The 26,417-nt window shown below is 43.3% G+C and overlaps 1 protein-coding gene across 1 annotated transcript; it reads left to right on the plus strand.

The window, feature by feature from the left end:
- The first annotated feature begins 7,378 nt into the window (after positions 1-7,378).
- angpt2b (angiopoietin 2b) lies at positions 7,379-24,861 on the plus strand. Its single transcript, XM_076011746.1, has 9 exons — positions 7,379-8,384; positions 12,318-12,473; positions 13,825-13,946; positions 15,683-15,915; positions 16,837-16,961; positions 19,583-19,684; positions 21,113-21,279; positions 23,428-23,558; positions 23,869-24,861. Exons 1-9 carry the CDS (start codon positions 8,079-8,081, stop codon positions 24,027-24,029), a joined length of 1,503 nt encoding a protein of 500 aa, XP_075867861.1. The 5' UTR covers positions 7,379-8,078; the 3' UTR covers positions 24,030-24,861.
- Positions 24,862-26,417: the final 1,556 nt, after the last annotated feature.

Raw genomic sequence — 26,417 nt, forward strand, 5'->3', positions numbered from 1 at the left:
ACGCTTTGCGTGTCTCTCCAAAGTTCAACGTTTATGGGGTGGGAGTGACGCGAATGCTGGGTCATAAGTTTGCTTACAGGAATGAATAATTCCATACAGTGCTTGCCTTAGAAGAGAAAATTGGTCACGGTACAGAAATATCTTCACATGATGGAGGCGGGGACTTGAAAGGATTCAATGTTCAGCCGGTGCTGATGAGTTTAGATTGCTAATTACACGTGCAATGATGTGCTGGGGGACGATTTAATGGTAGCGCTCCATGAAATCAGCTGCCCGTGTGTGTGCGTGCGTGTGCTGTGTGTTTTTGCATTGATGATTTTGATTGAGAACTGTAACCGGCTGTCAGGAGTGCAGTCACTAGTTTATGTGCAGCCTCTTCAAATAGGCAGAAATGCCAAAACACAAACAAGATGCTGACGGAGAAGGAGAGACGCCGAGAGAGGGACTTGGAAAAATGTTCTCGCGGGAGACAGCAGAGGGCGCCCTGTCAAAGGCAGGGCTCCACTTACAATATATTTTCTCACTGTTAAGAAAGTGCACTGCAAATAACAGTATTACCGGGTCAGTGTGGAAGATGCAGGAGCATTTAATGTCTGTTAATGGCCACTAAATCTTCCACACTGGCTCTTTTATATGAAACACCCAACACACACTCAACACCACGCCGCTCTCATGAATAGTTATCAGTGTTGGAGAGATCTCAAGCCCGTCCAATCACCATCAATCTCTTCAAATGACTCTTTTCTGGTCCCTCTTTCCTCACTGCCATTGTTTTTTTTTTTTTTACCACCTGGTGATGGTAACAGCTGTCCTGATTCCTGCATTTAATCCTTTGTCTAACAACTACTTATTTGCAAGTGTTTCCATGCTTTTCCATGATTACAGCTTCGTTCCACTGTCTCTTAACTCTTTGCCCACCCCCCTCTCCAGTGATGGTGAAACATGATGACAGAGAGAGTTCCATTGTACTGCACTCCCTCACGGGTAAGTAAGTGTTTCACATGTGCGCTAAGATCGTCTGCACCTGTACAATAAAACATGAAGGAAGCTGAGTTTGGAATGCATGAAAGATTAAACATGTTAGAGTCTCAGAATTCAACATTTAGAGTCAAAGTCATGAGGTAAAGTGAGGGCTGGACCAAACATCCCCACTCTGTTGCAAAACATTAATTCAGGTCCTTGCAATGATGTATTGGCACACACTCACACACCCACCCACACACACACACACACACACACACACACACACACAGACACACACACCCACACACACACACACACACACACACAGACACAGATGATACCCCCTGGGGCGAAAATGTGCAAAGTGGAAAACTGCACCCAGGTGCTCAGATCGGAAAGGGAAACTGAGGGCTGGATGTGTGAGAGGTCAGAGGCCACGTTGCAAGTGTTCCACATAGTGTCACCACGGAGTGGCAATAAGCTTATGCAGCTTTTGCAACTTCACAAACCTCTCTGGTTTGTTTAAAAAAAAAAACTGTGATGTCTTCATGCCTTAATTTCACGAATGACTGACATATTTGCAGCTGAAGCCTGTAACTGAAATTGCAAATCGCATTTCATAAAAGCAAACAGTTTCGGGGCTAGTTTGCTTTGAGCACATTCCACTCACTGGCCACTTTATTCGGCACATCTTGGTAGAACTGAGTACCTTAATAAGGCCAGGCCTGTGAGTGAGACTGTGACACTCAAACTAGTGAGCCCCCCTGCATTTTCCTCCAAAGCCACTTAATTCCACTTTATTTTCCTTTCTGGTTCTGCTGCCTTTGAACTTCAGCAAGGGGCCTTCACCTACATACCTGCGCTGCTGCCAGGCGACCGACTGCAGTGTTGTGCCCAAATGCGTTCAATGAACGATTGTTCATTAATTCATTCGTATTTTGGCTGAATGTGAACAGAGTCTTTATTTGTGTTTCTACACGCTCTTTCTGGCGTTTGGTGAGCATCGCTCTAAACTACGGAGTTTCGAACACCGCTCATCACATCTGGCACGAGTGCGCCTTCCAGGTGAAACCCCAGCTAAAAAACACCGTAAACAGGCTTTAATATTTACCGGAAAACCACCCAAACTCGCAACCGCAAGCTGCCTGTCTGTCGCTCCAACATATACGTCCCTATCAGTCGTGGCAACATGGACGAGGAAGGCAGCAGTTACTCAGAATGCTCAGACCCCTATGACCATTTAATAGAATTTTATGGAAACGTCAGCACCGACCCAGACGGTAATGCAACTGAATTGAAAAAGATAAATGTTTAAAAGTTTTGCAATTTCAATATTGTTCTTTGAGGTACAACCTTGGCTTCCTACCACAGCTTGGTTCCTACCTCAGATTGTGTTGTGTGTTATGTCGGCACATATTCTGGACTTGTTAACAGTAAAGCCTACTGCAATTTAGAACTGTGGGCTTTATATTTGTATACCTCTGGTATATTTTTCCAGTATTTGTTTAGGTTCATTTTTTAGTATGACTGAAATGGAATTTGATGTGAACTGTTTCCAGGTAGGTTTGGAAAAGAATAGAAATGAAAAACATTTGCACCTTGTTTTTGTATTCATAATAAAATAGTCTAAAGACTATTCAAGCAGCAAGTTTTTCCTCATGTTTATGAAAATTTACTCTAGAGATGAATGCTGCTTCTGCTACTAGTGTGGACTAAACAAAGCATTAGGGAGATGCCAGTATTCTGAGGGCTGTCCTCTCAATGCTATTGTAAACCTGGTTGGATTAGGATTCAAAAATGGATATGAAGATTAATCTGACATAGTTTCAGAGTTAAAATCGATAAAATAACTGCTGACTGTGATTCCGTAATGGCTCTTGACAATGGCTTGCAGCAAAGTAATGGAGGAAAAAAAACAACTAAATAAGTTCATTTTTGGGAACCATGAACTTTAGTTCAAAATGTGGAATCATGAACAATGAACTGAACTGGGTCATTTTAAAATTTGCGAACTTTGAACTAATTCAGGTACAAAGTGAACTTTCCCAACATTGATCGGCCGATTAGCCGTTTTCATTTACAAGCGATTGTACCTCCAATAAAGTGGTTGTTAACTGCATTCAAAGGCCACCGCAAGCAAATGAAAACCTGTATTTTTCCTTTCGCTTGAAAAAAAGCAACAGTTGGCTTTTGGGGGAAGGACTTCCTGATCCCTGACAAACAGCAGAGGCAACAAGTTGAAAGCAGCTGCTTCCAATATGCATCTCATCCATAAAAAGCTTTGTATTACCTAATGTCGCTGCAAAACAAGAGAGGTGCCTCCTGATCATGTGCATACACTAACCCTGAATCACCCCCACACCCACACATTGAGTTAAAAACCCACATGTGAAGCGCATTACAAGTCTTTATAGTCGAATCACATGTGGAATCGCTGGAACCCTGTTCTAACCGGAGGGGCTCTCGGTGTGGAAATTGTTGTTTCAAAGTGCCAAAGGTGCCTGGAAGTGTAATTGCACAGAGCAGATGGTCTTCCTGATAGCTTCCAGTTTTGCTTCTGTTGTGACATCATTGCTCGGGATATGTTGCCAAAATGAATTTATTGCCACCGTCACATTGCTTCCAAACATCACAACTGCTTCCTTCAGGATAAAAGCAATTTGACGGGAAGTAACTGGAGTGGGAAAAAAAATCAGAAAAACAAAAATGAAAACAGACAAACGCACCCGCAATAAACGCCACAGTGAGGTATTCATTTTCCCTCTTTCTCAAATTAATTGCATGCAGCCTCTAAACAGGTTCTTGTAGCGTTTTACAAGAGGCAGCTTGCTATGAATAATAGTCTTTGGGTGGCTGTGTAACAGGGAGTTCTCACATACCACAGACTACGTGTCTCACAGTTGGCCAGGAATAGGCATTACGATCGTGAAATCCATTAATGCAAAGCAAACTCCTGGACGTTTCTGTCTCAACAACGGGCAGATCATGAACGTCAATGACAGCCAGACCTGGCTTGATGGACACTCCAGTCTTATATTCTTTACATAAGCGGTTGGTACTGTGAAAAAACAAACAAACCGTAAAAGTACATTCAAAGCAACTATTCAGCTGAACCGTCCGATGAAAACTGGTTATGCACCAATTACCCGATTTGTCTGCAGTGATGTTTTGAAGGTCAGCTTTTAATGTCAAATAATAGAGCCGCCTTGCCAGAGGAAGCCGGGGATGCTTTTACAGGCGGGTCGGTAAAGCTGCACCGTATCAGGAATTAGCCACGTCAGCCCCTCTATTTGTTTAGTCTCCATGGAAATGAATGCGTATTATTGTGCACACAGTCAAAAAAAAAGGGGGTGGGGGTTCACGGGTGAGGAGAATCCAGCCTCCAGCGCCAACCGACTGCAACCTTAATTGTCCAGGACCTGTCGCCCGGCTTCAAAACGCACTGCGCCCAAGTGACTTGGCCCACAAGGTGGAGCGGATGCACTGGGGCTTTTGATTCAGTCGCCCTGCGTGCTTTTAATGAGCAGGTCTCCATCTCCGCTCTTTGGTTTTTATCAGCTGTGGTTCATTTAAGTTCATCTCGTTTCCAGAGAAGCTGAGCTCAGCTTTTTGTTGTTTTTTTTTCTTTTGCAGGCTTCTTCTGTTTTTCTTCATGCTCCCCTGGGCCTCCGTTGCCTGGGTGCCATGCTTGTTCATAAGCTAACCTGTCCGAATTGTCGTCGTCATTGTTATCGCAGCGTTTAGTGAGTGTTAAGGTGCCGTGGACGGACGTGAGGGCAGATTCAGCTAGATGCTGCTCGCTTCTTGGCCAGCAAAATGCATCGTAAACACAATGGCCATTTGTGAGGGATGACCCGGGCGGATGAGTGTTGATGAGGATCTTAAAAGATCCAGACAGGCCATTTCTCCACCCTAGCTAGGAGGAAGGTTGGGTTGCAGTGGTGTGATGGGATGGGATGGGTCGAGCATCAGCAAAAACCTTCGTCAGAGCTTCTCTCATAAAACCCTGCCCTACTGTTTTGGTTCTTTTTTTGTTCTTCTCCTCTGATGTTTCTCAAAATGGTCTTATTTCAGCCACCTTTACAGCGCTTCCCTCAGGCGACAGGATTGGATGATGAGTGGTGCAGGCCCCTCTAGAAGCAGATGGAAAAACTTGTGGCTAAAGTATCTGTTTCTTATTTCTTCAAAACAGTTGCTTAACTGATGCTTTCTTGCTTGAATTTGATGTATTTTCCCTGGAATTGTGCCTTTGAATAAAAAACATGTTGACGAGTTCAGTTTAATGAGTTTTGTGAGACACTGTTAACATTCAGTCGTGTTCATTCATTCATACTTTGAATCATCCTATCCATGATACACACTGCTTATTTGCTACTGAAGATTCTCTTACGCTGAGTTACACAAAATCAGATTTATGAGTTACAAGTCATAATATCCTCAAAGGATTTCAAACTCAATGAAAGTCAGACTCGACCTGCCATGACCAGCTGAGCACAATCAAAGCTCCTGAAGTTGGAACAGGATGCAGAAACTCCATTGTAAAACAGAATAATTCAAAACAGTTTGGTACACTTAGATTGTGCCTTTGATATTCCTTCTGCCTTTTCCAGCTTGGCTATCTGCATTCATGATAATTCTTACAAGGCAAAGACTGTTTCATGGTTGGGGAAGAATGATAGCAATCAAATGCACCCAGGGAACTGCGAGGCCCAGTGCAAACTCATCAATCCATGAACATATAAGTCGAGATTCTATATGGACTGTTTCAAGATGAAGAGAGAAGAGATGTTGGCCTGAAGTACGAACAGACCTTTGAAAGAAAACTGGACGGTGGTCAATCTACTCTCACTACACAGTCTCCATGCAGTATTTACTCCCAAGATATGACTGAACACCGGAAAAGGCTGTATGATCTAGAAGCTGTTATTCTCTCTTTTTTTTGTTGCTTCTCAGACCGTTTGATTCAGACCATCTCCGTAAATAATATTTGATATAGCCATCCCTTGAGATGACTTACCGAAACTGACACTTGGATTTAGTTTGTTTGCTCCATTCTTCTGCCAGAAAACAATAACCCAGTCTTCTTCTTCTTTTTAAAAAAAAAAAAAAAAAATCCAATAAAATGTCAACATGTATTTTTTTTCTATAGAAAAATGTTGTCAGGGAAAAACATCAAGTGATTTCCCTGGATATCATGATGTCAGTAGGTTTCCACAAGTTATGTCCCAAGGCTGGATCCACTCACTTGTATTTCTCTATCTTATTGTTTGTTCACCTCTTATTGAAAACGGTGGTTAATTAATTTTTAGACACGCACGTGTGTACCTGCATAAAACAAGGAAAAATGCATAACGTGTTGTTTGTTTTTCAAGTTTTCCAAGTTCAATTTGAGACCTGAGTGTTAAAGTTGTATACGTAAGTTAATTATCCAATGTAAAAAAGTAATTACATGCACTCTGTATCCTGTGTCATTAAAACAAATACAATACTTAAAACTCTGCTGTCAGATTATAAAGAGACGCCTGCTTCCTTTGTCATTTGACATTGTTGTTAATGTTTACATGATATTCTTGTTTGCTATCGTTCTGGTTGTTCAAGATGTGCAGGGGGCTGGTTTGTTTTGGTGCAAATGCTTTGCAAAGCTATGCTATCGAGGATCCAGCACCACAGTCCCCTTAAGTCAATATAGAAATCTCGATCTGACTCATTGCTGCGCTGAGTGACGTGGCCACACACTGGGTTTCAAAGCCACTAGGTAATTAAGTGTCCACACAACAGTGGCAGCATGGAATGCCGATCATACTTTAGGGTTGTGGTCTAACTAAGCCTTCTAGGAAAAGCAAACGGAGTTAGAGATCCTAATGTTGTTTAGTAAATGTTCAGAAGTGCAAAAGTGTGTAAGGCAGAAGACTTTCATTCAAAAGTCTAAAACAGTTTTTCTTCCTGTGGGTGTGTGGATCAGAGTTGTCAAGTCTGACAAGTCATTTTCTCTGCCACAATAAGTAATAATTCTACAGTCTGTGCACAGATTGGAATGTGCGGGTTCTCCATATTGTTTTCTGACAGTTTATCCTAAAAAATTGCACCTTCTGTCTTCTTTATGTTTAAGTTGCTGAAAATAGTGGAGTTAAAAGGAAATCCAGGTAACATGGTTTGAATTAAAATAAATTAGTAAATTGGTGCAGTGTCTTAATGGGAATAAAAAAACAAACAAACAAACAAAAAAAGGTTTAAAAACACCCAAGGTGTTCTGGACGAGATGTGAACACTCCCCAAAATATTAATTAATAACTTTAAAAAAAATCAGTCTCTTTATCTCTGTAAAACCAAGTTTTAACTATAGAAGTTTGAACAGAAAAAGCTTGAAAATGTTTGAATTCTTCCTTCCTTTCTTTCTTAGTCTAATCGTTTTACTTTTTGCTTTGACCTTCACACTAGTATCACACACACTGATGATAAGTACCTCTTGCTTGCTCGCCTACTTGCTTAGTTTGTTTCTTACCAGTTGAACACTTGCTTACCTTCTCATCTGTTTTTTCTTTTCTTAGTCCCGGACATGCTTACTTGCACACTCAACTTAAATACTTGCTTTTATATGTGATACTTTCTTTCTCACTTGTAGGTTGGTCTCCCCTCTCCTTTCTTTCCCACCTCTCTCTTCCCCTCCGTTACCCCTCCCCTCTCTCCTCTCCTCTCCTCTCCTCTCCTCTCCTCTCCTCTGTGTCAACAGCATGAACTCCAGCGGCTCTAGATGAAGGCAGTGTGGAAAGAAACTTTTGTCGAGGAGACTTTGGAGGGAAGGCTTGCCGTCGGTTTCCGGAGAACGGGCTGCATGCACCAGAGTGTTCGGGAGTTGCAACGGGGCACAATGCACACTTCCTGTGTGGGTTCCTGTCTGCCCTCATGAGAAGCGGTCAGCCCAGAAACACAGCTACGGGCGGACTTATAGTGGAAGAGGATAACGGTCCAAAGGAAGAAAATTAATCAGAGTGAAAGTCCTCAGGGACTCTTCACCCAGGAAAGGTAAAGAACCACGGCAGGAATTCACTTGATCCACTTGTCTGCTCTTCCAGGTGGAGAAGCATCTTCTCCGCAGTGATCCCCTTTCCTCTGCCATGGGCCGCTCGCTGGCCCTGACCTTCACCCACCTGGCCTGCCTGCTGTCCGTCGCTCTGGCCTCGGAGCGTCAGCAGCACCACGTGCAGCACGGCCCCTGCCGCTTCACCTTTGTCCTCCCCGAGGTGGAGCACTGTCGTTCCTCGGATGACTTCCAGGTCGCCGAAGCCTTCCAGCGGGACTCCGCATCCGAGACGAGCCAACCCGAGCCGGGTATGACCCGGAAGGACGAGTCCTCTTGGCAGGACAGGAAGCTGGAGAGTCTGGAGAGCGCCATGGAGAATAACACCCAGTGGCTGCAGAAGGTACCTAAAGTCTCCCTTCTCACTCTGGGGCTGCACTTGAGTGCTTCCACGTGACGTTTCAGCCCGCTGACCTTTAAACACGGTGATGCGCAAAAAGAAATCTGAACGTGATTGCAATCCAGCAAATTCTTTCAGTATTGATACATTCGGGGCTTAGCTGGGATTTCCTGGATGTTCTCCCTGTGCATTTCTGGCTTGGCGACAACGCTCGTTTCACAAATGTGCCTCCTTATTTAAGGCCGCTGGGGTGACTTGCATTCGAGTGGAGCAATCTAAAGAGGGGAAAAAGGGGGTTGCTCATCACAAACACTGCCAAATGTTTCTCCCTCCAAAAAGAGCCACTGATGTGTTACCCCACAGACTGCAGGCACATCAAGATTTCTCAGTTGTGCAATATTTGGAAGAGTAGGAATTGTTGTTTTTTTTCTGTTCCAGCTCTTTCAGATTATACAATGATGCGACTTAAATTATGTACACAATGGTGTTTTCACTGCTGAGGTCATCGGGGCAGTGTACGTGTCTGGCGCCATAGCTTGGATGAGGATGACTGACATGTCCCTCCCTCACTCCTCCAACCTTTTTTCCTCTGGGCCAATTAAACATTTGTGTCCACTTGGTTGAAGACAATGCAGGATATGATGAAATATTTCTGAGCAAGAATATCTGTTTTTTCTGCTTTGTCCTCAGCCGCTTGTTTTCCTTTGCCAATATTTCTCTCTCAATGTATCACCTTGCTTCTGTCAAGTCTTGGGTGCCAATATGAAAAGCACATCATCCTGGGCCTTAACTTGTCTGCTATTATATATCCGACTATGACTTCGTCCATCCCGCTCACAATCTCTGAAAGCATGCACACAGTTCCCATGTGCACACTCTATCTGATGCTCAGTCTATCAGCTACGTGCTTGGACACTATTTAATGGAAGTGTCTATGAGGGATGAAGCATGGGAGAGGTGCCTTCGACCTCGCAGTCCATTACTCTTCCAACTCTGGCTGAATGATCAAACTGTGGCACACATTTATCTCTCGTGTAGTGGAGTTCTGCTAAGAGAGGAACACCTTCACATCACGCCATCCCCAAAAAAGGTTGCGCCTACACGAAATTCATTCTGCTGCCAGACATGCTCTGCGGCAGAACATCTGGAATGAACTCAAAGATCGAGCTTCCCACCAGGGTCGTCCAATCACGACTTATTGATGCAAAAATGATCACACAGTAGCTGAGATTAGCTGAGAGCGGACGCCCAGAGGGAACTTTTACAGGGGTTATGTGAATGTTGGCCTCCAGTTTTAACACACGGTGGAGCTCGTCTAGCCAATTTGAATAAGTTGAGGAGAGAAACTGTCAAAATGCATCCACAAGTTAGCTTAGGGCCAACTTTGTACGATCCTACTCAGAGCTCTTCTGGGAGGGTATGACTCTAAAACTGTGGGCCTTCCACCAAAACTTCTGAAAGAAAAAAACACCCACACATAATCTTTTCGCAGCACACACAGACCAATGTACCACATGGGAACGAAAAGTCCTGTGCAACAGTTACTAGGTTTCTTGTGTTGGTCTCTCCAAGTATAAAAATAGCCTCGGTCTGTCTTGTTCCGTCCTCGATTGTGAGCTACGTTTCGTCATTTTTTGCCATCACTTCTCCAAGAATGTGGTGTCTGAAGCAGTGGTGTCTGAGCAGTGGGTCTGAATATGATGTCATAACAATCATTATTAAGGATCAGCCCACTAAAACAGGTCTTTTAAAATATATGCCAACATACCAGTCGATTTCATTTTGGACTTTAACTTTTATTTTAGTGCACAAAATCATGCTTGTCAAAGTCAGAACACAGCGCTCTGTGCCCAGTTCACAATTGCATGCAGAAATGATTGACAGAAATACAGACTGTAGATACTGTGTTGTGGCTACAAAGGACTCTTTGTAGCCTAGTTTTACTGCTAGCCTGTTTGTTGCTTCTTAACTTAATAACTCTTATTTTTTGTTAGCTTGTCAGCATTAGCAAAGCATTAAGTTGAACCGACTGCATGTGAGATTAAAACAGTTTGAAATTAACCCCAAATATAGAGCGAAAAAAGGGCAAAACTCTATGACACTACTTCTGTGGCTATGATTATCATTCCACAGAATATTCTTTTGACGCTTTTGACCCAAAATGTCGCGCCACCCATTGCGTACACAGTGAGGATTTGCTGCTACTACATCATTTTTGGGAGTATTATTTCTGTTTCCATAGTAACAATAATGTTGATCTACAGTGATGGTCACCAAACCAAACCAAACATTTAACTAAGACTCAATATCCTGGTTGTTCTTGATATTCCCCAGGATGGACTGTCTGTGCCACCACCTCCAACACTTCCCACTAGAATGTCTGAGACACATCGGCCCCTATTTAAACTGCATACATGAGATGTGTTTGTTGTACTAAGACATATTTTTTAAATTAATTGAATCTAAATAAGGTAGAGTAAGATTACACGTAGAGAGAGAGAGTAGAGAGAATCCCTGATGTTGCATGAATAAAAACAATTTAATAAAGAACATTCTGTAGGCATGATGTGCCTCTACACTATGTTCCACCTCCAACAAAGAAAAAAATATCTATTTTCTCAGTTATACCATCAGTCGGTGCAGCACCTATGACTTTTTCACAGGCCTGATCTCTACTTTGTCCCCCATGGACACAATAAAACAGAATTATGCCGCGTACCAACTGCAATTTATCTATCGCAGCATACGGCAGAGCTGGATTCAGACCTCTGGCTGGAGCTCCATCACCGAGGGCCTTTAATAGGAACCTTTCGGACAGGAGGGGAGGGCCATGACCAAATCCTCAGTGTTTGAGAGGGATTATAATGCAGGAATCTTTGGCCCTTTTAATCCCCTCAGTAACAGGCCTTGTTTTTCTATCCACATTTATCTCGATTGTCTTGAATTTTTCAGACGTAGACATTGAGGCAAATGGAACAAAATTGGGGTTTAAATGAGCGTTAGCAGGAAAGATGAAGAGAAAATAGCAGACAGAGGGTGAAAGATTACACACAAGCAAACAATCTAATTACCAATTCATCTCAATTTGCCCATGCGGTGGACGGTGGTATACCGTACAGGACAAGAGAAAAGCCCTTTCCTTTGGGAGCGTGTCATTATTATAGCATTCCTCACGAGATGTGCTGTTGCATTGGAAAGGAGATAGGAAGTGTGAGTGCAATTCTCGAATTTCTCGCGACTGGCCACTCATTAGCTCTGTTGTTTTGACCGCTCTCTCCTCCGAGACTTAATTTTTACAGTCTTGCGGTTTTAACAAGTCAGAGCTCATCTCTCTGGGGAAATGGCCTAAATATTATTCATCAGGACTCTAGTTTGCTTTATTACGAGGCTCAGGCCATTGCTCGGATATACTAGGCATAAAAAAAGAGGAAAAATCCCATTATTTGTGGCTCTTTTATCTCCGTTGCAGTGTTTACTCAAACAGAACTCGTTTATGAAAAAAAAAGGGAAATCTATTTATGTCTTCGTGATGGATGTCATATACTGTTTGTGTTATTTGGACTGCACGTGACAGTGTTTATGGCAGTTCTCGGGGAGCTTGTGGCCGACGGCCCGATGTATGGGGGACTTTTCTGGGACAGCCACACATCATTATTCAAATTGTATAGATCACAATCTTCTAAATACCTGTCCTGCGGTTGCCATGTGCCTAATGTAGGCTAGCAAATGGGTGAATGGATAGTGTCCAAGGGGATAAAAAAAACTGCACCTGAAAGCTAAAACCTTTTGCTGTAACAGACCTTGCTCCTCCTTTAACACACAACTTCTAAATGTGCAACTTTCTCCAGAGGAAATCTTCCAGAGGATTTTTCTTATCCTTTCTTTCAATCTTATGTCCATGTCAGTGTCAACTGAGTCCTCCGGTTTCCTTTGCAGCTGGAAAACATCGTCCAGGAGAACGTACGCTCTGGGTTGGAGGAAATGAAGAGAAGTGCGGTCCACACCCAGACGGCCGCCATGCTGGAGATGGGAACCAATCTCCTCAGCCAGTCGGCCGAGCAGACGCGTAAGCTGACCGACGTGGAAACTCAGGTGAGCCCGGCGGGAGACGTTGTCGAGGTCGAGATGTCCTCTGGTTGCCTGACGACAGCCAGCAAAAATGAAAAATGACGCAAAAACAAACAAGGTCCGTCTCCAAATGCTTGACGAATGGCCAATTAAATGTAAATCAGAAGTAACCCGCGCCGAGGAGTCCTTCCCTCCCAGAAGGTGGGCGGCCGCCGCCGCTCTCAGCAGAATGACTGACGCGCAGAGCTGAGCTGAGCTGAGCTCCCACGTTGGTGCCAAGGAAAACAGACGAGTTAGCAGCACAACACAGATGTGCCTTCAATCATGCTGCGTGTTTCATGTTTCTCTCCATGTGAAAAGCCAGCAGCCTTAGGTTTTAAGAACATCCAAACGTTTCTTAAGTGCCCGTAAGACAGATGGTTGAGATGGATTGATTACTAGTGATTGGTGAATGGAGGGTGGTCTCTTATATGGATGACGTGATCAGAAAGACACAATAGTTACGAATGACTCTTCGAAGAATTTTAAACAAAAACATACAGTTAATAATCCATAAACTGGAGCCATCGATAACCAAGATTCTCACAGTTGATTGACCAATCCTGCTCCCCTCGGTGTCCCTAAAATTCCTGATTGGAAATTCCCAACAAAGTGTTACGCCCGGTTCACACTGGACGCGGAAGCGCAGAGCGCTTCCATTCGGCGCCCATGTTAATCAATGTAGTGGTTCACACTAGACGCAAACAGGCGCGCGGCTGGTGTGAACTACTGCAAGGGAAGCGAAGCGCCGAGCGCTTCCATTCGGCGCCCACGTTAATCAATGTGATGGTTCACACTAGACGCGAACATGATGAAAAAAATAAATAATAATAAAAAAAAAAAGAAGCTCAAGTGGGAGTGTAAAAAAGACAGCAGCTGAGCAGAAACGCTTGTCGACCGTCGCGGAGCTGTTCGCATCTGGTGTGAACCAGTTGGAGACTCGCTTGCGAATTTCGTCGGCGCTCCGCTTCTATTGAAATGAATGGCACAAGCCGCACGCCCGTTGGCGTCTGGTGTGAACCATTACATTGATTAACATGGGCGCCGAATGGAAGCGCTCGGCACTTTGCGGCGCTTCCGCGTCCAGTGTGAACCGGGCGTTAAAGAGTCAACGTGTTTATCCCATATAATTCCTCTTGCCAAGCTAAAAGGAGTTATGGTTCTATAGGTTGTCAGTTGTCATGGTAATGGCCGTCTTCAATAGTTTCAGGCCTGTGGGATCAAGGGTGAAAGGACACCTGGGTTCAACCTATTAACAATATAAGTCACTTGTCCTGTCAGTCATGCCCACGTTCCTGAGTGCACGTACTGGGATTGAGTCATCTCCACTGCGTAGGTGCTGAACCAGACGAGTCGCATGGAGATCCAGCTGCTCGAGTACTCGCTCTTCACCAGCCAGTTGGAGAAACTCATTCTGCAGCAGACCCAGGAGATCTCGCGCCTCAGCGACAAAAACAGGTAAACCCTCCCGTCGCTCGTGCTGGAATATTCACGTTTGCAAATTATTATGTGGGGCTTTGGTTGTATCTCTTCCCCGCAGTTGCTTGCTAGTTTAGTTTGGATGATTTCAAAAATCATTTTAGAGGGAAAAGAAAGAAGGAAAGGAGTCAGTAATGAGGTTGTTGGTTCGATTCCCAGCTCAGCGGCCTTTGTGTGGAGTTCACTTGTTGTCCGTGACTCTCCTGTACTCTGCATGCTGTCTCACCCTGCCATCAGTCTGCAAACACATCAACTCTTTCAACCGTGAAAAAAAACAAAAAAAAACGCTGCTTTCAGATGAAATGAGCAACCAGCGCGGGTTTCTCTGGGAGACGCCCCTCTTCCTGTGCACACAAGAATGGGTTCTCAGGGAAAAGCCACTTGACGCAGCACAGCGAAACATAAAGGCATTCCGGAGAGGAATACACTGCGTAAGACACGCAAGGAATTGTCCTTTTTTTTCACAGAATGCAGGACAATTTGCAGAAATAATCGGATCAGATGTGGGACAAACAAAGCACTCAACAGCATGACAGTTTCTGTGCGTACGACTGAAAAAAAACAACCCATAAACTCAGGGCGGGGGAGGGGTGGGGACTTTCCCATTCTTCTCTCTAGGAACACTGGGGTCAAATTCAGGCCAGCGGGAGTCGACGACTGGCTGCGTGCTCTCTGTCTTTCTCTCCTGGCTATATTGTTTGATTGTTTATCTTTGAATCTATCTCTATCAAGCGAAACCAAGAGGGGGGGCACAACAACATCTGGCCCCAGTCTGCCCCCTCATCTTTCAAGTCCACGCAGTGACCCTGACCCAAAAATAAATGAATACGTGTTCGCGGGGAGCGCAGTGAACTTTACGAGAGGAACGCGTGAAATTAGAAAGGTCGTAGTGGATTCACTGCAGCCCAGCAGCTGTGAGGAAGTGTGTGTGTGTGTGGGATCGCTGGACCAGGCGTGGAGTTTGTATCTTTGACATCCAGCCAACTCCAAAGAGCCGAGAGACATGTTTGTTTTCACATCATTACATGTAAAATACTATTGGCAGGAAGCAGGACGTTTTTGGGCGGGGGGATTCGGAGGTGTGGGGGGAGTGGAGGTGGGGCAGGGGTGTGTGACTGCAAGAGGAATCTAGTGGACATTTATTGTTGTATGCTTCATGGACAGGCAGCGACATGATGTGAAAATCGGTGTTTGGCTTCCTCTGAACGCTGCTGTGGCTGGTAGCTGAATTCCAGTTACAAGTTACAAGTTACATGATTACAAGTTGAATTACATTTGACAGATTTTCACCAAAAAATCCTGAGCTTTATGTTTAATCATTTTATTTTTGCTGCTTTGCATTGTTTTATCGTGCACTTGGCATGATCGCCGTCCTTTTCTGTTTCCCTCCTGAAAGTTTGATACTATTCCGATGCTTCTGGTTGATTCTCCTATCCGATTTGGTTATTGCAGATAGTTGAATTGTTTCTCTTTGGAGCGAAGTCGGTGCAATTTTGTTGCAGCAACAACAATGTTATGGCTGTTCGTTTGTTGTTGTTTTGAGAACTGCTGGAAGCTGATGAGTGTCTTAACACAGTCTAAACAGGGTTTGGAACATTAATTCCAATTTTAGAAAAGTCCTGAAAATAGTTACACCACTAATTACATTTGCAAAGGAATCTTTCCCAACTCTGTCAGAGACAAACCCTGAATGAGTGGCCGCTTTACCTTGGCAGCTTCCTGGAGCAGAGGCTGCTGGCGCTGGAGGCTCGCTATGGCCGGCAGCTGCAGGGCCTGGAGAGCGAGAAGCGGCAGCTCCACGAGCTGGTGGAGCGGCAGAGTCGGCTGGTTGGCCGGCTCCAGGGCGAGCTGGGCAGCTCCACGCACAACAGCAGCGTCCTGCAGAGGCAGCAGGCCGTGCTCAGCGACACTGTTCAGCAGCTGCTGGCCATGGTTGGCCACTGCAACGGTAAGACAGCCCCTCACAAGACAAGTGTTTCTCTTACTGAAAACTCTCCCTTTTTACTGTAAAAAAAAAACTGAACACCCTAGAAATACGAAAGTTGTCAGTGTTCGTACTTGGTGGTTAACCAACCAAGTAGGTATGACAGCAATGAAAAAAGACAGGTCAAAGAGCAGGAAAGGGCAGTTTTTGAAAATAGGCCCTTATTTACATTCTGTGGCTATTTGAAAATAAGTAGTGTTATGGTAGTAATATTACTTTTGTTGTTGTTGTTTTTTACTTAGAAAAACAAAATTTCGATATAGCACATGTGTGGTGTAATCCAGTGGTTCTCAACTGGTGGATTCTCAGGACCCACATTTTTTCCTTATAATGAAGTTGCGACCCAAATTTAATCCACAAAAATAAAAATGCGAGCCCACTTTCTATCATGTCTAGCAAATAGATGATTAAAATTATTGAATTGAATTGTGCGTCCTGCCAAATAAATGCCCATTGTTTTCTTGATAAATATATATAGGTATAAATTAAAATCCCTTTTTAAAAAAAACAACACAAAACAGGGAAACTGCCAGCGAAGCTGCAACCCAATCAAAACAGCTCAACCAGTTGAGGAATGCTGGTGTAATCCATTGTGACGTTAGCTAACACTGCAGTTTGCAACAAAGTCCACTTTAGCTTCCTAACCAGGAGGGGTGTTAATGTGAGCTCAGGTAGCACACAAGCTAAAGCGCTATATAGACATGAAGCAACTCCCATGTAGCTGCTAGCTAGCTAGAGGCCACATCGTAAGACAGGCGTTAAAAAACTGGAAAGAAGAGATCTCACGTATGAATGCTGGGATTTGTGTGCAAAAACCACAAGGTTGTCATATGTAATGCATGTTTAGTTTTTAGTTTTTTTTTTAAATCTTTTTTTTTTTTTCAGATATCTCCAACCTGCCGAAGGGGAAGCTGCTTGCTTTTCGAGACTGTGCAGAGATCCAGCGATCTGGAGTGACAGAGAGTGGAATATATAGCATACGTCTCCCCAACTCCACCCAGACTGTGAAGGTATTAGCAATGCTTTCAAAGGTCACTGTTCACATGACACATGACAATGACATGAAGTGTGTTTGTTCTCCTTTAAATTCTCGACAAGGCTTTTAGCTGTTTTTCCATATGTATACACTCTTCTCCATTTTTTACATTTAGGGGATTTTTTGGACTATGAAAAATACTGGGGTAAGGAGTGGGGAGCACACAAGTCTGGTGTAATTGTAATTTGCAGGGGTCCCACTCTAAAAAGGTTGATAGAAGTGCCATGCTGCATTACTGAACGCTAGAATAACGCGCAACAGGAGGGTTCTTTTTATTTTTCCTTCTCCACCCGCAGGCAACACAGCCACTGCAAAGTTTAGAAAGAAAAAAAAAAAAAGCTCAAGAGGTACCTCTGTTGACCTGAAGTAGCAAGTCCCTGCTTAGTCAAGCACGGCTTCCACCAGCAGGCCAACCTTTGAATACCAGCTCACATTCTTGGCTGGGGGTCTTTGCTGCTGCAGCTTTCAACAGGAAACAAAAAAAGGCTACAACAGCGAGAGTGTTATTCATTACTTTCAGCCTAGTTTGCCGCCTGGCATCGTTTCCCATCACCTCGGCCTTTCTGCCGTTGTTCCCTTTCATCTCCTCCGGGTGAAGCAGCCAGGTGCTATGCAGAGGTGCCATGTGTTCTCTTGCCAACTTGGACCGCTGAGCGCTCGCAGTGATGGAAGTTAGTGCCTTCTAATGTAGCTGACAATTACAGCGGCTGTGGCAATAAATGACAAAGACGCAACAAACAGCATTTTGTTATTAGCAGCAGCAGCATATAAAAAAGTGGAACAGTGTTTTAAATCTTCTCACATTGAGCTGTGAAATATGGATTTTTTTGTTTTCTCCTAATCAAAAAGTCAGTCAATTCTCATGCACATGATTTCGAGGGATACGTACACACAGGGGTGTTAAAATCCATAACATCCACAGATCAAACAAATGCTCTCAAGCTTGCTTGATTGTTTTGGATTTTGTGATTTTTTTTAAAATTGCATTATTTTTTTTTTAAGATGAGAAAATTAAATATGACAGTTAGATAGTGAGTGATCATCACATTTGGCAACACGAGTCTGATGTGGAAATTCTGTTCCAACACTGAGATGTTTTCATGTGTTGCACCAGAGGATAATCGCCTTCAAAATCCTACCTGATGAGCTTTCTGTGCTTGTGATTTAGAAATCTGAGTCACTTTTTCCTGTTGGGGGAAAAGTGTCAAAGCGGATTAAGAAAAACAATATGGTTTGAAAACAAAATTTGATTTAGCATATTTAAGGGCTATGATGATGGAAATGAATGACAACATTGGCAACAACCTTGTATTTCATTTGCAATCATGCTGGCAATAAAGTTTCACTTTATATGATTATGCAAACTGACGAACCCAACTGTCGATTTTGAGGTGTGTCAGATGGAGAAGAAAAACCCAACCACCTATGTGACCCTCTTGCTTGCCGTACAATTGCACAACACGCTTCAATTCATTTGCAGGGTGTTCCCGAAAATGCAAATCTTTTGGCCTCGCATCGATGGCCACTCATTCCCCAATTCCATAAAGGAATTGGGGAATGAGTGGAGGAGGTTTGCTTCTCTTTCCCATGGTGCGAGGAAAACTTGTGGTTTCTATGGCAGATGTTTAATCATAGAGAGCCTGTCGTGTTTCATGTCTGAATGTCATTTCCTGAAAAATCCATTGCGGCTGGGGATGAAGATTGTTAGAATTGTGTATTTGATGGAGGAAGTCACTCCCACCTTCACTGTCACTGGGATAGGTCCCAACAGAAAAGAAAATGGATGGTTAGTTGATTGAATGTTCATCAAATCCAAGGGATTTCTTCCCCTTGAATGGAGTGAATGAGACAAAAGAGAAAGCAGCTTGAAAATAAATCCGTACAGAAATAGAACACAATGAGAACCAGTGAGAAAAACTGCTGACGTCGCCCCCAATGAAACTCCAAAAACTAAACTAAATCAGGGCCACATGATGTCAATTGGTCTGACGCCACCGAGACGGAGGGTCTTAAAAGTGTGTCTAAAAGTGTGTAATATTTGGAGATTTTAAGAAGAAACAGCAACATCAAGTGGTTCCATTTTAGAGTTTTAAGTCCCCTTAGGAACTCCATACCTTCACTCTCCTGAGCTTGCCAGTGAACTACGATGGCCTGCGAGCACAAACCTGGATACCTTGTTCACCTTCTTCTTTGTTGGTTTATTTAAGGACGTGAGTGTTCACCCTAAATATGAACCAGACTCTCTGGATTGTCAGGCTTCCTTAGAAATATGGTGGTGAATATTTCTAAGGAAATTTGTCAGTGAATATGGCTCTGTGTAAATTCTTATATACATATAAGAATAACCATTCTAAGGGCAGGAAACCCTGATAAACTTTAATCCGTTTATTTATGCGTTGCATCTTAAGCTTTTTAACAAAATACAAATCATAAACTAAGCCAAATTTTACACACTGGACCTTTAAGATGGATCTGAATTCACACGCAATATCTTGATGCGGCGCCATCAGCTGCTTGTGGTTTCATAATCAGCCATTTACAGCAGGCAACGCACAGGAGGTTGTTATCTGCTTTATCTTATTTTTTTATCCACAGGTATTTTGTGATATGAAGACCAGAGGCGGCGGCTGGACGGTGCTCCAGCGTCGCTGGAACGGCTCGGTGGACTTTCACCGAGGATGGAGGGACTACAAAATGGTGAGAGCGGCTCTCCATTTCCCAACTGGCCATCTTCCGTTCTCCGTATCTGCACTAGGCTCTGATAGTGAGTGGGAATAGCGGCTTGGCACGGACAGGCGTGGGATAGCGGATAGCCGGCGATCCCCAGTGGCCTGCCCTTGCGATTGGCCACTCACGTGTTCGGCCACAGCCACCCGTGTTGTTGCACCTGCTGTCTTTCTCCCTAACCTGAAGCACACAAAGGACACACATCGCCGACTCAGCTGCCTTAGACGATAAAAATGAAATTAATTTCTGTTCATTTTCATCCGTCAGTCACTGAAGACAAGACTGTTCTGGGCTGATCTGAGTCAGACGTTCTTTCACTCATTCTTGTGCTATGCTGTCATGTAACAGTCGTGCTATCATAGAACAGTGCTCCCCAATGAGTTCTCAACAGATCTACGTTTTTTTTATTGTGAGTTTTGACCAAAACATTGACCCCTCCCACACTATTCATACAATGCTATACATGCATATTGAAGTAGGTTGTTCTTTTCAATTTTCAAACATAAAGAGATTTTGCAACCTAATGCTCTGTCTCGAACTAAATTATCACAAGACAGTGATTTTGGTGACATTTTTAAGTATGTGTATATATATACTGTGGCGAATTCACGAATGAAACACTCAAGCGCCGATTTGCTTTTGGTGCTTCAAATTTACGTCACCTTTGTGCGATTTGACTCGTTGGAACACGCCCCAACATGGCGGCAGCCGGGGGCGAACTTAAACCGATTACACTTTCACTCATGGTTTAAACCCAGGCGACGAACAAAGCATGACGTGCAACTCCAACAGAACATTAACCATGCACAAACAAACACACTCACAAACACTCGCACACTTGCAGTTTAACCATAATCATTAACGCAACTCCCCAACATAATTCCCCCATAATGCTTTGTGGCTTGAGGGGAGCATCCCGCTCTCCACAGCCGCCACAAATATATATACACACACAGTATGTGTGTACTTTAAAAATATATACGAAATCACCGTCCTGTGATAATTTAGCTTGAGACAGAGCAAAAAGATCATACAATAGTATGTTTTTCTTTTACATTTCCAACATTCCACTTCCAACATTCTACTCACACAAAGTTGTGATTCCATACAATTTTTGCAACAATAATTGAAGCTCTTCTTTCCAGATTCATTGTGTATAGGTTTTGTTTTGTGTTTCAGCAAAACACCTACGATGACGTCATTTTTTGTACCACAGGAAACAAACAATAACTGAATGACACTTAAATTCCCATGAATGAGCCCTCACTCCGGGACAAGCCTTCCCCCTTTTCCTTCAATCTGCATAATGCATGCGACTCAACTGAGATCTGGTTTCCCTTCATGAAGTTTTGCAATTGGATTTCTTTCTTTTCTCTCTCACCTCTGTGTCTAATCCAGGGCTTTGGAGAGCCGTCCGGGGAGCACTGGCTGGGAAACGATGTCATCCACAAGCTGACCAGTTCCCAGGAATACAGTCTGCACGTCCAGCTCAAAGACAGGGAGGGACACGAGGCCTTCGCACACTACGACCACTTCTACATAGATGGGGAGGACAAAAGCTACAGGTTAGTGGAAACTGAGCAGAAAACCAAGGCTTGTACCAGTGGTTTGGAGTCGTATCAAAGTTGATCTAAAAATCTAAAAATGATCTATGGATCGATGGATCATGAGAGATGTTCCTACTTTCAGAAAGCTCTTTCTGCAGTAAATACAACTACATTAAACACATGAAGCACATAACTATTAGTGCTACTACTAATAGTTTTTTTAAATATACAAATCGCTGCACCCAATTAAAATTACTTACAATTTTTTAGCCCAATTTCAAGCTCCCAGTCCCCTGTAAATCCCCTCCTGCCAAAAAAGGAATGTGGTCAAATGATTCATTTGCATTCGTACCTCAGCATCTGGAAGTCATTTCTAATAAAAATGTTTTTGCAACAGGGAGGAACTGATGATGTATCAATACGGGATATTTTCTTTCCCCCAAAAAACGTCCCGACATGAAAAGTGAAAGTATAGTTGTCTGAAAAAAAGAAGAAATGCTGGCCTGACCTGTAAACTAACAAATTCACAAGGAGGGTTCTTCATTTAGTCATTGCTAGACAGCATCGGGGGGGTGAGGGTCACATAACTCAGAGGAAAATCTAACACTAATGAGACAGGATGACAGGCCAGAGTGGAGGCCAGACAGCAGGCCTGACCTCCGCATCCACCGCAGTGCACCAAACACAACTGAGAGACTCACACTGACCGCCAGACAAAAATGTAATAGTGCGCAGCAAACACACAAGCACACAAACTCCGCTTGGCTGCTGCATCAAAAAATAATTGTGCAAATCCATTTGAGGCAGCCAGAGGTTCATTCTCGCTGTTTGTGCTGTTTCACAAAGCTCAGCATGGTGGAGAAATAATGAGAAGTTCTCCCAAGTTTTTTTTTCATTTTTTTCTCCTAGGTCTGCCAATGTGTTGAAAAAAAAGAAGTGCTGGATCATTGCTAAGATCTTCTCCAAAGGGGTTAACGTGCTTATCATCCACTGAGCAAAAGTTTCACCTGGGAGTTCACCCACTGCACACAACTGGAAATGGCAAGAGAGGAAGAGCCGCTTTAGAGGAGAACATCGGTTCCTGCCCTACTTAGGATGCCGTCTGTTCCTGGTGTTGCTCCTGTCAGAGAGGCCCAGAGGCAGAGAGAAGAAGAAAAAAAAAAACTGTCTCTAAACAACAACCTCAAACTGAGTTTTTCTCACCGCAACAGAGCTTGGTTACTCACCACTAGTGTCGTAGTTTTGCAATCCGTGTGCGTATTTTATGGTTTCTGTTGTTACTATCATGGAGTGACGTGGATGGGCGGGTTGTCGAGCAGCAAACACAGAGGACGCTGTGACACCTTTTCCTACAGGAGACACCATGACAACGCTAGTTTTGTGCACAACAAAAATTACGTTTTTTGCCTGAATTCTAATGAGAAAAAATTTGGATAAAGTTCCTTTAGGGCAGTTTTTCTCAACTGTTGGGTCGGTGAGCTGTTTTGATTGAGTCGCAACATTATGGACAGTTTACCTATTTTTAAAGAAAAAAAAAAAAAGAAAGGATGTAAAAAATATATTTTAGAAGAGAAAAGTTTGGGTATTTATTTTGCACGACAGAGAATTCACTTCAATAATTATTATATATTATATTATGATAAATGATATAATACTTATCTATCTGTTGATACTGTATGTACATAAAATTACATTTATAAAATTACTATTAATGTATTAACTAGACATGAAAGAAAGTGGGCTAGCGTTAGCGAGCTGTGACTTCATCATAAGGAAAAAAAATGTGTGTCCTGAGACTGAGAACCAATTTAGAGGTTCTCAGCCAAGACTGCCCTACTTACTGGTTTTGCTTGTTCCATTGTTCATCTACTGTATTATTCTTAGGGTGCTAGAATGCAGTCCTGGAAATCGGCACTTTATAACATCATTTAAAAAAAGTATGGGGGAGGAAACAATAACCTCCCCCATACTGTGATATCATGTTACCACAATGTAAGAAATCTCAAACTGGCTGTTTTTTTTTTGTAGGCACCAGCACCCCACAATATGTGCATTGCCAACGAGCAAAATTCCTCAGACAAAATTAAAATGTTGACTAAAAAAAATTTTTTTGGAAGAAAAAAAGGCCTATGGTTAATGTTCTACCTCTGCACTCCCACGGCGCAGCATTCACGCAGAGCGGTTTAGCGGCACGGCGGGACGGACGAGCAGCCTCTCCCACACCGGCACCCCGTTCAGCACCAAGGACAGAGACAACGACCGCTGCACCTGCAAGTGCGCCCAGCTCGCCTCCGGAGGTGCCGCCACTCTCCCCCTTCCTCCCCCCGCCTCCGTTGCTTCTCCTCACCCCCTACCGTCTCAATCTGTCTCTCCTCATAACGGATCTTTTTAAACACCACCCCCCCACCCCCTTCCCCTCCACTGTAAACGTCCCAAGGTCTGATTCATGCTCCCCCTGTGCCAATATAAAGTTACTGCTGACCTACAGCTGCGCATTTGGGTGTTGCATTTCATGAGCTCAAATTCAATTAATTCCAACTTCTTTTTTTCTCTCCCTCCCTGCCTCCTTTACCTTGAACTCTCCGACTTGGGTCTCCCTCTGTGCAGGCTGGTGGTTTGAGGCGTGCGGTCCCTCCAACCTGAACGGCATCTACTACCCCAGCTCGTCCAGCACGGCACGCTACAACAGCATCAAGTGGTACTACTGGAAGGGGCCCAACCTGGTGGCCTCCAGAACGACCATGATGGTGCGACCGGCCAACTTCTGACGGCTCGGTGTCAGACTGTCACATGGGACAGGAGATGAAGGGACAAAATCCCTTGAAAAACTTTCACAGAGCTGCAGAAGAATGCAGCTCGTGAAACGAGCGAGCATGGACGTTTCAACGTTTGAGCATGTGCAGACTCTCAGAAATTGAAGGAGGGTTGGGGTGAATTTACCATCTGACCAGATCTTCTAATCAAGGCATCTAGACTTTTCTTGTGAGCTGGGATCTTTGAGCTAGGATGGAACAAAGGGACCATTAGCTTTCAGCTGGTAAAAGGCACTTACCAAATCAAGTTTAGCATGTTATTAAATATGTAATCCTGTTATCAAAAAAAACAAAACAATAACTACCGTTGCAGTGCTACATGCAACAGCTTTGTTTCATATTAATTTACGAAGGGACATTGTAAATTTCTCTGCAAATTACTCATATTTTTTTTAAGATGTACAGTTTTTCTCAGATTATTATTTGTTTATCCTGAACAGCATTAATTCCGAGAGGAAGTCTCGCCTGGATTAATTCTATTAGCATCACTGGGAAGGAACAGCTAATTCACATAATAAAATCTCTCATAGAATAACAATTATTAATGGCGAACAAAAGAAAACAAGAGTGCAACACTTGGAGGTCTCTTCTGCACCCTGGGAGAAGCTTCTTGGGATGAACCAGCGATTCTTTTCAGATGCGCCTCTCATAAAACTGTTTGTGAGGCTGCTTTCCCATTAACAAAAAAAAACAAAAAACTATTTAAACACGTTATATGCTTTTGTACATGCAATCCACTAAAATGGTTTTGTAACTTCGGTGATCAAAGTTTTACTTTATTAAAACAATAAAGTCCGGCCTTTTTTCTTCTTTGCTGTGTGCCAGATGCGAACAATATGCACATGTTGGATAAAAGTCTGGATTTTAACTGGTCCCAGTGGTCACTATTAGGGGAAGAACTGTAGCAGGGTAAAACAGCCAGAGTGTGTAATATACTATTATAAATATGTTTCCAAGAACAAGAACACTGTTTTTTTTTTTTTTTAAATAAAGGGATAGGTCACTTAAGAGTGAAATTTTACCCTTTAGATAGACACCAAAATATGTTATGAATAGAGATGGTTGAAAAAGGACACTCTCAAGTACACTCAGATGACACTCATTGAACATTGAAAAATGGTTGAAAATGGTTGAAAAATGGTTGAAAGGACACTCCGAAGGACACTTAGAAGGACACTCATCAGAAGGGGCCATCCTACGTAGGACCCGGTGTTAGGGCCAATTCCAATTCCTCACTTAACTCCTTAATCTCAACCGTCGCCCTTAACCCTCAATCTTTGGCCCTCAATCTTGGCCCTCAAAAATAAGTGTAAGGGCTTAGAAATGGGACACCCCTTAAGTGCAGTTACGTCTTCAGACTGTGGGGGGCGGCCTTACGCCAAAGCTACGTCCAGTCTGTCAAGAAGACGACGACGAAGAAGAAGAAGAAAAAGAAGAAGACAACGAAAAAGGAAGAAGTCCTCCGTCGCTACACAACGAGGTACACAAGAAACGTGAAGCCAGGACCGCCAGTCCGGCTGACAAACATTGTAAAGTAAAAAAAAAATAAATGTTACGCAACAACGATGTCAATAATCTATATAAAAAAAAAAGTCTTAAACTAAGACAATAAAATGGTTTCGTAATATTTATATCTTTATTAACTAAGAAAATACTTCCATTTGTAGCTCGCTTTTACATCGCCATTTTTCGAAGATGTCTTGGCGAAAATACGCAATGCCTTCTGGGTAGCCCTGACTCCCAAGGGTGGTGCCGGAGAATCTCAATATTGAGGATGATACAGCCTTTAAACTCGTCCCTCAACTTGACGTTCTGAGAATCGGGACAGCACTTGCACCTCGCGGGAGCGTGCATTTTTGAGATTGAGGGTTGAGATTGAGGGTTAAGGGAGGAATTGGAATTCACCCTAACTCCCGTTCTGTCATTGACGACCCAAGACGTTCTCGTTCACAGGCATTTATTCAGCGTGAGGACGTTTCATTTGGAATGCCGTAAGAACTACATAAAACACAAACAGACCAACGTATACAGTGTAATCTACATAGCACAACAACAAAACATACACATACCTCATTGCCCCTACAGACAGAACGGAGTTAAGGACCCATTTCCAGCTACTTCTGGTATTCTTGAAGTCAAATAGCTGCTCTGCCTCAAGCATGATACAGAGCAAGCGCATCGAAAATAAACGGCCCGACACCGCTAACCCCAGTGAACAAAGGTTCCGCTATGCAAACACAAAAATAACAAAAAAATATATTCACTTATTTAAACATATTGTTTCTGTTTTAATTCAAAACAAATAAATAAACAATTAAATGAACTTAAATTGCATAACTGACA

This window comes from Nelusetta ayraudi, unplaced genomic scaffold (genome assembly GCF_046127955.1).
Source record: "Nelusetta ayraudi isolate G7.1 ecotype Tasmania unplaced genomic scaffold, CSIRO-AGI_Nayr_v1 ptg000135l, whole genome shotgun sequence".
NCBI classification, from domain to species: domain Eukaryota; kingdom Metazoa; phylum Chordata; class Actinopteri; order Tetraodontiformes; family Monacanthidae; genus Nelusetta; species Nelusetta ayraudi.

What these genes read in the sequence shown, in the direction of transcription:
- angpt2b (XM_076011746.1), top strand. Translation starts at nt 8,079, where the DNA reads ATGGGCCGCTCGCTGGCCCTGACCTTCACCCACCTGGCCTGCCTGCTG. An exon ending in ACACCCAGTGGCTGCAGAAG is followed by an intron (nt 8,385 to 12,317) that starts GTACCTAAAGTC and finishes TTTCCTTTGCAG; the next exon opens with CTGGAAAACATCGTCCAGGA. An exon ending in CGCCTCAGCGACAAAAACAG is followed by an intron (nt 13,947 to 15,682) that starts GTAAACCCTCCC and finishes TTACCTTGGCAG; the next exon opens with CTTCCTGGAGCAGAGGCTGC.